The sequence below is a fragment of the Macrobrachium rosenbergii genome, chromosome 55 (genome assembly GCF_040412425.1).
Source record: "Macrobrachium rosenbergii isolate ZJJX-2024 chromosome 55, ASM4041242v1, whole genome shotgun sequence".
Lineage (NCBI taxonomy): Eukaryota > Metazoa > Arthropoda > Malacostraca > Decapoda > Palaemonidae > Macrobrachium > Macrobrachium rosenbergii.
In genome coordinates this window covers 16,951,105-16,962,214 of record NC_089795.1, presented here as the reverse complement: position 1 = coordinate 16,962,214, position 11,110 = coordinate 16,951,105, and the positions used below count along the sequence as shown (strand labels likewise).

At 37.7% G+C, this 11,110-nt stretch overlaps 2 protein-coding genes across 14 annotated transcripts in view; both read left to right on the top strand.

Annotated features, from left to right (window-relative positions):
• LOC136835356 (lysine-specific demethylase 8-like) overlaps positions 1-11,110 on the top strand; it is a 252,028-nt gene that overhangs the window by 198,183 nt on the left and 42,735 nt on the right. For 11 of the 13 annotated variants that reach the window (XR_010852113.1, XM_067098747.1, XM_067098756.1 and 8 more), the window contains one exon: positions 7,270-7,466. The exons of the other annotated variants lie outside the window; for them this stretch is intronic. The gene's annotated coding sequence lies outside the window, so the exon portion shown is untranslated. The remainder of the gene's footprint in view (positions 1-7,269; positions 7,467-11,110) is intronic. 13 annotated transcript variants of the gene reach the window in all.
• On the top strand, positions 137-6,324 carry LOC136835357 (ceramide synthase 2-like). The gene is made up of 2 exons (XM_067098759.1): positions 137-859; positions 4,174-6,324. The coding sequence occupies exons 1-2, from the start codon at positions 785-787 to the stop codon at positions 5,269-5,271; spliced, it is 1,173 nt and encodes a 390-aa protein (XP_066954860.1). The 5' UTR covers positions 137-784; the 3' UTR covers positions 5,272-6,324.

Below are 11,110 nucleotides of genomic sequence, written 5' to 3'. Positions count from 1 at the left end.
ATTTTTCCACCGCATCGGAAGTTTCAAAGGTCATTTGCAGTATGCAGAAAGGAATTTCCTAATTTTTCATGTTTTCATCGTAGTGATAGTTTATTTTATAAGAAATCACGACTTTTTTGCGCCTAGATGCAAGTGCGTTGGTTATCTGGGTGGCCTGATAGAGCGATATCTTATCAACGGTGCTTTGAAGAGGGGAGGGTGTGGTAACAAAAGGATGGCGGAGCGCGTTATCACCTGAGCGTTCACCATCAGTAGACGCCTCCGTTTCACGTTGCAAACGAGTGGCCAAAGCATCGTCGTTTTGGCTGTTCGTGAAAGCCCTCCGTCCCCTTTCCCTTCTGAGCGTCCATTGTTATTTTGGCTACGTACCATGTGGTAGTGTCCTGGGATACTCCGCTTTCTTGGCTGCCTCTGCAACAGCCAGGATCACCTAGTTGACTCTAGGCAATACCCGGTGGATACACCTTTTTTTCATTTTTGGCTCATTTAAAAACTTTTCACTTACTTATTTACGGATATCTTTTAAGCCTTGTGCCGAAGAAAGAAACTGTCTCTCAGATGTTTGGTCGATCGCCTTCGAATCTGTGGTTTTTCTGTAATGTATAATCTGACTCTGTTCACTGAACTGATCAACGAGAAAGGAAAATTTTAAAACACTGACAGGAAGAAATTTCGATCAGTGTAGGAAAAATCAAATTTTCTTCCTGAAGGGTCTTTCACCGTTGCAAGCGGCCTCAAGCAGTGAAAACTTAAGAAGGAAGAGAGAAAGAAGAAAGGATTCAGGATGTCAGCTGTCAAGAGTTATGTGGATATCTTCATTAGCCCCTCGACGCAACATTACATTGTTAATAATAGCTTGGTAAGTGTGCATCTCTCTGTCTCTTGTTGTTTTTGTTTTGTATATTTAGATATCAACGTAAGAACTGGGTGAAAGTAATTCTATGTACAGGGCCTCAGTTAGAAATGATTGTGAGAGTTCTTGGAAGAAATGACAATATATCATTCGGTAACTATTTCCTACCACGTGATTAAACACACTGCCGGTTTGCCAAGGTCTTACTCCTTAGACAGCGTAAGAACGCTACCAGGTGGCGTTCATTCAGGTTCATTGTGACGCATACCTTCGGCTGATTCAGCCTTTGTTTCAAGCGCTCAATTTGAGCTTTAAGAAAACAACTCTGCTACTTCTCTTACTCCCTCTCCCATGGAGTCACGATTACAGAGTGAAAAGATATTGAAAGTTAGACTTTCGTCAAAAGAATCTTGCTAATACTGTACAACTTGAACAAAGCGATAAGAGGAATAATCCTACCATCATGCCCCCATTTCACTTGATGTCTGTCAGTGCCACGATCATCCACTGATTGACGTCAATATTGTGCCGTTGCATGCCTCGTTATAGTCACTCAAAAGTGTTGCTCAATTTTCGGGAATTTGCATTTTTTATTCGATAGTAAGACAGAGTTTACAGGAACATTGTTTCTTAGAAGCTATTGATTGATTTATATAGTATCTCCAACTGGCATACTGTGAAAGAGGGGAAAAGTTAGGGGAGGCGTAATGAGTGTTAGACTTTAAAAATTGTAAGACACAAAGAAACATAACAAACAATTCAATAGAAACTTAAGATTCTGTAAGCTCTTTTTGATCATTAATCACCTTGGGCTGCAATATCTTTGACATCACGACTGAAGTGTTCTCAATTATCGAGGACACAAAAAATATTTTCTCACAGAGTGTTTGTAACTCCATTATTCTAAATCGCTAGTGGTATTGTTGATGTCATTTTTTTGTCAAACTGGAGTCACGGGAAACGAACATGAACTCAAAATCTCCCCCTTAGTATAATTAGATTAAGAAATTGTATTCAAATAAATTACACAAGAAAATATTACAAAAGCACGAAGGGAAAGATCATGAAAAGTTGTAAACTCAACAAGAGTTAGAATCGTAACGAATAGAAATGATAGCATTTATAACAGCATGACTCTGAACGCAAAATGACAAAAAAGGAAACCCTAAGCTAAAGATACAAAATGACAAAATATGCCAGCATTACAGAACTATACTGGACAACAGAACCTGTTTGAATTGTCGACATCATGATTGGAAGAAAAGACCATTCTACGCAAAACAGAGTCCATCCTAACGACAGTGAGTTATCCAGCACATTTCTCGAAGGAAGTCGAGAGGGCGGACAAGACGACCACCTGCGTAAGGAGCCTAGGACAACGTCCTCAAAGCGTGACGAACTCAGGTCCTGATGAGGCCGAGGGGCTCCGTCTTGGACGTGAGGTGAAAAACGTCACCTCTCAAACAGCCCTGTGAAAGATGTCTCTGATTCATCATTCGACTGCACAGGAAAGGTGACTCAAAGTAAACCCCGTAAGCGAGGGTACGAAATACCGTCTGTGCACCTCACGTGGTGCACTGTAGGTATTACTAAAGGCTGTTTGCAACTTCCCAACGGCCCCTGGCTGAACCCACTTCTTAGCCTTTCACTCTACCTCCGTTACCGCTTCCTTTCTTCATTCTTGCGTTCCAGGTCCCTCTCTTCACCGTCTTCAGCACTGAATGGCTGAAAGCGTCCCAGTGCTGAGCCTCAGCCAAAGTTCTATAAATCAAGTGGAAGGGAAATTACATTGCCATTAGCATATGCAAAATTGTTCTTGATTATGGATAACACAACACAAAAGTGAGAACATTTACTTGGAATATGGAAGATTTAACGTTGTTCAGCAGTAAGTAACACAATCTAAATAATAATGATAATAATAATAAAAAGAGTAAGAGAAATCTGATTCCATCCTCTGATCCTTGAGTATTAGAAAAAAATATTTGCGGCAGGGGTGAAGTATAGATAATCCTCATTCAGCAGTATGTTAATTGTGTGGGTAAGGGTGTGGACCCGAAGTAAAACGAAGTGTAAAACAGTTGTCGGCTCTTTTATCGGCCAAGGAATAACTGCATTTGTGATGTTATTTTGTTACTGTTAGCAGTTAACTGAAATAATGAGTAGGCTAGCAGTCAGTACATCTGCCAGTGCACTAAATGAATCTATGCATTAATAATGCCTCTTCAAAAGGTGTTTGATTCCTGGACACTTGCGCGTTTGGTTGTTGAGAAAAGGAGAGAAGCTTAACAACACCAGAGCTTCTCTTGGTAGTGGGGCGACACTGCTGCACTAGAGTCGAGTATGCAAGTCTCCATCCTTGAAAATAGACCCCCTGAGTACTCATAGAAGCTTTTTTCTTTATAAGACTGCTATATGGTAGCGTGGAGAACTTCATTTTCTTAATAGCCCGTCCTATACTAAGTCGGATATCATGTTAACAAGAAGCTGCTTACCAAAGAACATGTATTGGAAGTATTTACACTGATTTAGGTACACGAACAATGACACAAAGAAATAACTTTAAAGCAGCTGAGCAATCGATGGAAAATGTCTGTAAAGATCACTTCACAATTTAAACCTTATATTACATGTGAATTGAGATTTCTGGTTATTTTTTCTGTAAGACGTTTTTGACTCCTAAGTCGATGGTCATATACCTAATAACAGGGCCATACAAAATTATATGAACACCTATTATTAAATTAGTTTTTCTTAGAGCACGTGTATTACGTGTACCTTTCAGCTGGCCATTTAAAAACCAGGTAATTGTAGGAGACTATATTTCAACATCTAGGCAGCAACATTTCTTTCTGGTATTTGAGACTTTTGCATTTGCTATATATGTCAATGTTATTTAAAGAGAGGCGTCGTCATGGTAGTATTTTATATATATACATTACTGTTATATAGCTAGCGAGACCTGTTTGTATATTTTGATCTGTAGTACCTGGAGGTTTAAGTAAGGCTGTCATAGACAAAGTTATTTTTTGTTTACATTTAAATTTGATGCTGGAATTTAAAACAGAATCAGCTTATGTATTAAATTAAGTTCATATTAAAAATGGTTATAAAGTATTTTTAATACTGACTGAGAAAGGCAGAAGTGACAAAATTCCCTGCATTTTAATTCTATGCCAATTTTAGTGAAAGTTATCATAAATGGAATTTCTATTTTTACAGAGTATTAGTTTACATTTATTTGGGATGCGTATTGCGTTCATTTTTTTTTTTGCGCATCAACTCTAACTATTATTTACTAAAGATAACTTATATTACAGGTTGGTATATGGTGGCACGAGCTTTCTGCGCAGATTTGGTCGCCCAGCCTGTGGTTGCCAAAAGAACTTACTTGGAAAGATCTTCAGTCTACCAAAAACTTTACATATCCATCTGCTAATGATGTGTTTGTGTATCCCTTGTTATTTTGTATCGTCATTATTATACTGAAGTACTTTATACTGGATCCTCTCATCTTAGTTCCCTTGGCTGATTCAGCAGGTATTCCTAATAAGAGAGCAAAAGCCCCACCATCCAATAAAACCCTGGAGAAGTTGTACAAACGTCATGGAACCAAACCACCTCAGAAAGATATGCTTTCAGCTGCACAGGAACTGGAGGTGACTCAGCGACATGTCGAAAGGTGGCTCCGACATAAACGTAATTCTGAGGCCTGTACGAAATACAGTAAATTTGTTGAATGCGGGTTTCACTTTGTGGGTCACACAGGCATCACTCTTTATGGTCTGGTTGTCATGTTGAATAAACCTTGGCTTTGGGATATAGAGATCTGCTGGCAAGGTTATCCTCGTCATAACATCACCCCTGATTTGTGGTGGTATTACATGGCAGGTTTGTCCTATTATTGGGCTTCAACTTTTTTACAAATGTTTTCTATTAAAGGAAAAAGGTCTGATGCAGTGGAAATGATGTTACATCATTTTTTTACAGTTATTCTTATAACCTTCTCCTGGATCATAAATTTTGTAAGAGTGGGAACTCTTATTTTGATGGTGCATGAGTGTGCTGACATCCCTTTAATTGCGGCAAAGATGTTCAAATATGCACAGATAGATGCCCCTACTGATATTTTGTTTGTTGTTTTCTTGTTAGTGTGGTTATATACAAGATGTTACTTGTATCCATTTTGGATTCTGCATAGTATTTTCTTTGAGGCTCCAATATTGACTGGTATTCCTATTGTGATATTCTGCAAAGGGTTGCTGCTAGGTTTAATGATACTTAATCTTATATGGACAGGGTTAATTGCAAGTATAATAATGAAAAAATTCACTGGTGGCTCCCTTGAAGACATTCGTTCTGGTGCAGAAGAGGTTTCAGATGAAGATTTTAGCAGTGTAACAAGAAAGGATGATTGAGATCTTGTAGCCTTTACACTTAATTATTCAGATACAGAACAAATCTTTGGTCGTAACGTAAGGGAAAATTCTCTAGCCCCTGCTGCAGAATTTTCCCCAAAGGTTTGTTCGTTATGAAAAATACAAACTGATTTAAAATTTGTCATTTTCTGATTGAATTTTCCACTGAGCACAGTGCCAAAGAGTTTTTTAAGGATACTGGAACGCCATATAACTATTATACACTATTCATAGGACTCCATTTTATTTTAGAAAATATGGGACCAGCAAATTGTTTACAAAGTATTTTTTAGTATCAAAGGACCCAGTATTGTTCATACTTCCTGTCACATCTTCACTAACAACAGTTTCTCTTCAAGTTAATCAGCTATACAGAACAGTCGCAGTTGATGAAGCTTGGAGATGATCTTTTATTTATGAAGGACTTTATTCTTACTATATCAGTTTTGAGTGAAGATTGAACACACAGTACTTGCAAGGTTAATGAGGACAGTACAAATGTTGTGCTTAGAAACCCATTGCATGCCACTGGCTCACGACTATGATATTGTCATGCATACAGCGTTGTCATTGTATTATTATGTTATGCAGTGTTAATACCACATTTTCAGTGCTTCTGATTTCCTTATCGCTAAACATTTCGTGTACTGTACTATTCTTGTGATATTGCGGTACATTATGTATCGCATACTACAATGCGTTATGGCACTTTAGTATGCCAGGACACTACACTAGCCATTTGTATAATTTATTGATAAGATATTTTTCTCTTCAAATAGATCATGTTCTTTTATGTAACACATGCTTTACTGAAATTCCATGAGGATATTTGTCAGATCTTGTTCTTTTGCCTCAATATCACCTCAAAATAAGACTGTTAACAGAGAAATAAAACGTTGGAAAAAGGGTCTTCATTCACAAACTTCTTGTTAAATATTTTTACTGTCGGTTTTTATTTTGCGTATTTAACCTCAAACCATTTAATTGAAAGTACTGTACACTTATTCGGTGTGTAAAGGTTATTGTCCTCTTTAAATAAATATTTTTTTCCAAGTTATGTTTTATCCCCTTCACCATGGTATGATTGCAACAGATGTGGTATACAGTATATTAAGGCTGAAGGGTGATATTTGGATTCAAGTCATACTTATCCATCAAGTTCATTACATACTTGGTAGGCAATGTCTTTTACTGCTTATGAAATACTGAAAGGTTGTTGAAGATGACCTTCTTGTCCAGAATCTCCAAACTGTAGAAAAGGAATATATCCAATATAAATCTTTTACTGTACATGGTAGTACAATGCTGACGATTTTATCTGCCTCTTCTTTACTGGGGCCTGATGGATGAAACGATCAACAATATCGAATAACATCGGAAGATTAAAATTTCTAAGATAATGGAAATCATGCCTTAAAGGATAATGACTCTAAACTGAGGTGCTTTGCGCTGTTTTTAATATAATGTATGATGTGAATAGATTAATTGTCATTTGACCTACTAAGACATCTCTGTGACTTTGATTTGGTAAACTAGAGGAATGTAATTGACAGGAAAACTGAAATTGCAAAATGTAACAAAATCTGGATATCACAGTGAGGTAAGCTAATACTGTAGTCTGTTGTGGATGAAATAAATGGGTTGGGCTATCTGTGATGGTGTACTTTGATGAAGTCAGTGCAAAAAGTTCATTCGCTGACTGATCAACAGCAGTCGTGTCTAATGGGACGCAACACGGGATGGCCATCAGTGGTGTGGATGTTTGTCAATAATGTCTTGCTATAGTTTTTGTTAGTTCATGTTACTGTAACTTTTAGTTTACACAATAACTAATAGAAGTAAAAATTCTTTGACCTCTGTCAAAAAGTTACATGTTTATAAGGTTATACTCCCCTAGACTTATTTTTTATAATAACCTCTTTTTTATGGTTCTATAATTCAGTTCACAACCCAAGCAAATTTTTTATTCATTGGATCAATCGCTATGCATTCTTTCAGGTGTTTAGAGTGCTCATGGTAAGGACTTGGGTAGAGAGAGAGTGTATATGCGAAGCAAGATTTGACAAACACTTCATTAGTCGCAAATAAGCTGGAAAGTTAAGAAGCCGAGATACATGCTCTCTTATTTGGCCAGGAACCAATGTTATCACTGAAGAAACTGAATTGGACAACAGTAAGCTGGGTAGGGACTCGAGGTAAGGTGAAAGTTTCAGTCTTGCAGACAAAAAATTCATACCGTAATTAATTTTTTGTTGAATTTTACTGGTTGATAATGTAACGAATATAATCTAATCCCCCTTGAGAAGCCCTTAAAGTCATCATCTTAATTATCATCTGAATAAAGTTGTGCTGTAGAAAAGAAGAATGAATAATGACTTTAGTTGTTACATGAATAGCAGTTGAGGACTACAAATCTTAAACAGATTTGTTACCTGTACTACATATTTCTATCTTGTCATGCTATTTTGAATATCTGTTTGATGTGGCCAGGTCTCGGGTACTGTTTGCCCGAAAATGTTGATGCCTCTCTTATAAGATTGAAACTGAATACTTTCTGAAACAAACATATCAGTCAGTTCTAGAGAAGGCAGTTGATATTACCAAAATTACTGTAGACAAAAAAAAATCTAAATTAGGTGAAAATTAGGTACATGCTTATGTTCACCTTAACTGTTAACAAAAATGAAAAAGGTAATGTGAATTTCCCATTCAACTTATCAGTCTAGTTAACTATATTCAACAAGACTGTCTTATCCCACTAGACTGGGTAAGATGAATGGGAAATTCACATTTATGTAATGGTTACTTGTGTAATTATCTTTTTCACTTTTTACTAGTTAAGTTGAATATAAGCACGTACCTAATTTTCACCTTCTTTAGATTTTTTGTTTACAGCAATTTTGGTAATTTCAACTAACTTCTCTACAATTGGTTGCTGTGTTTAATTCAGAAAATATTCAAAGTACCAGATCTTACAAAACTATATAGTACGTTAACTTGATATGTAATTGTGTATATATATATATATATATATATATATATATATATATATATATATATATATATATATATATACACACATATATATATGATGCTAGTTGAAAGCCGAATATCAGTTGTTTATTCAAAGCAACTTTTTACAGAATTTTATCTCAACAACCAAAGAGGGGCAAAGTCATGATAAGTCTTACTCATCACAGTTTTTGAATACTCTTCTGGTCATTGGAGAGATATATTGACTTACTCTCCAGGCTGTGATTTAGGTACTGAGAATGTTATGGCAGTTGGTGTCAGTAGAGTGAATACGCTCATCTCACTGAAATAGTTTGCTACATCCTCAGGTGTGCAGACAACTCAGAATACTCAATTTGTGGATCTTTTTGCCAATGGAATGGGGAAGGTGGATATCCTGATGCAATGTCTTTGGATCCTCATGTCTACTTCTTCCTTCCTTTTGCGTTCTGGTCAACAAGAACATTTGTATCACTATAGTGGTCTCAGACCTGCTATAAAAATTATGAGTTTCTCAACAGAATTTTAGTCATTGCCCTTGAAAGTCCATTGCTACCTTCATGTGACTGGATTAATTGTTTGGTCTCTGCAGGCTGGCATTATAACAACAATGGTTATCTATCATTATTCTGCCATTTTCCCCACTACTCACCAGTTTTGTAAAAGAAAATACTCACCACAGATTCCCATGCCTTTTCATCATGGAAAGCAAGTGGCTTTGAGGACTCACAGCAGCTACCACAATAGGTCTTTCTTACATCAAAATTTGTTTTTTGATAGCTTAGTCATTGTTCATCCTCAAGGGAGCATACAAAAGAACTTGACAGGTGATGAAATGGCCTAGCTCCTGATAAAGAAATCCTAGTGACCCAAATAAAAAAAAATGGTCCACGGTAAAGTCATGTAAATTATTACAAACATTCTTTTTTCTGAATGCCAGTTACAGTTTAACAATAAAGAATAGACACACAAGAACCTATATGCATACTATCTATGTGGTTCTAAAGTAACTTATACAATTGCACCTTCCCCGGCAATATTTGAATTTGCTCGATCTAATGGGAGTGGTGTTTGTAGAATAACCCTCTGATGACCACCTTGTACACTTGGAGACTTCTTCAAAAGAAATATTTCCAAAGAAAGACGGCGATGTACTCACCTGCTGGATATCATGCAACTTAGGAAAGGAGCGAGGGTCTGGCTTTTTAATCAGACACTGAAATAATTCTCAGCTCTTGAAGAGAGAGTGGCTTGCGTGTGCTAGGATATAAGAAAAGAGGACCATCTAGGATGTTTGCTGCAACATTTAGGTAAATCTGGAGTGCTCGTACCAGGCATAACTTTTTATCTGTAATACTGACTTCCCTTATCAAAATAGGGAATTTCCTTGTCAAAGGCACTTGCCCTCGAAGAGGTATATCAGAAAGTATAAGGCTGTTTTAACAGAGATTTGAACTAGGTTCTTAGTTTGGAGGTAATCCAACCACACTTTGCATACAGAGTGGTATTGTGGGACGGATGAAGTCCATGGGTTTTGCACCATGTACCTAGCAATGTTAGGTGAATAGTCTTTACAGCAGACTAGATTTTAAAAATCCACACGTGAAGGTTGCAGCTCAGCAAGGAGGATAGTAGACAACTTTCCCTCCTGCTGTCTGGGATAGAACAGCAGATGGCAATAGAACTGATCTTTTTTACTGTTGTTGAAGCAAAAGGAACCTATGAATGTTCAACCAATTTGGTACCACTAGATAGGTGGTTCCATTGAAGGTTAGCAGTTTGTTCAAAACCTTTGAATTCTGGGACAATGGAGGAAAGAGGTAGATTGTCCTCTATCTGTTCTAAGTTCTTCATGGGAGGGGTGGGTAGAGCTCTCAGCTAGCACGCTGTTGGCCCAGCGTTTGACTCTCCGAGCGGCCAAAGAAGAATTAGAGGAATTTGTTTCTGGTGATAGAAATTCACTTCTCGTCATAATGTGGTTCGGATTCCACAATAAGCTGTAGGTCCCGTTGCTACGTAACCAGTTGGTTCTTAGCCACGTAAAATAAATCTAATCCTTCGGGCCAGCCCTAGGAGAGCTGTTAATCAGCTCAGTGGTCGGGTTAAACTAAGATATACTTAACTTTTTTTTCCGTCTGTTCTATTCTCGTAGGAATGCATCTCTTGTTATTGCCTGACTTTTCAGGTTCAGAGACACATACACTGGAAGTTGATGGTTCTCGCATGTGGCAAACAAGTCCACTTCTGGATGTGGAAGCATGTTGGCAGTCATTTGTAAGGAGGGTTTGTCTAACTTTTGCTTAGTCAAGGCTGCCGTCCACTTTGTTAGGAAGTCTGCTATTACACTGAGTGGCCCCATGAGGTGGATTGCTGACAAGTGCCACTTCCTTGCCTGAGTCATCCGTAGGATAGACTGCATGAATTCAGTGAGATTGGCCAAGCTTAAGCCCAACTTCTTGATACAAGTCAATGATGTCAAATTGCCCAGAACCAACAAAATATGGGTCTGCTTTGGAGGTTTTAATTATCTGAGGGACAGAAAGACAGCCATCAGCTCTAAGAGACTGATGTGACACTTCCTCAGAACAGGAGACCATTTTTCCGTTACCTGATGATCCCCTAAATGGCCTCCCCTACCTGCCAAAGAGGTATCTGTGTGTGTTATTACCTACATGAGCCGTAGAGTCAGTTTGACCTGTTTGGTCAGAGATCCCTTTCAGGTCCACAGACAAAGTATCTTCCAAGCTATCCGGCTTCACAAGTTTTAAGACCATGCACTTAACTCTCCTCAGCACCACGAATTCAAGCTTTCTGGAATGCAACAAGG

Coding starts and splice junctions, on each gene's coding strand:
- LOC136835357 (XM_067098759.1), top strand. CDS start 785: ATGTCAGCTGTCAAGAGTTATGTGGATATCTTCATTAGCCCCTCGACG. Junction 860..4,173: donor ACATTGTTAATAATAGCTTG/GTAAGTGTGCAT, acceptor CTTATATTACAG/GTTGGTATATGGTGGCACGA.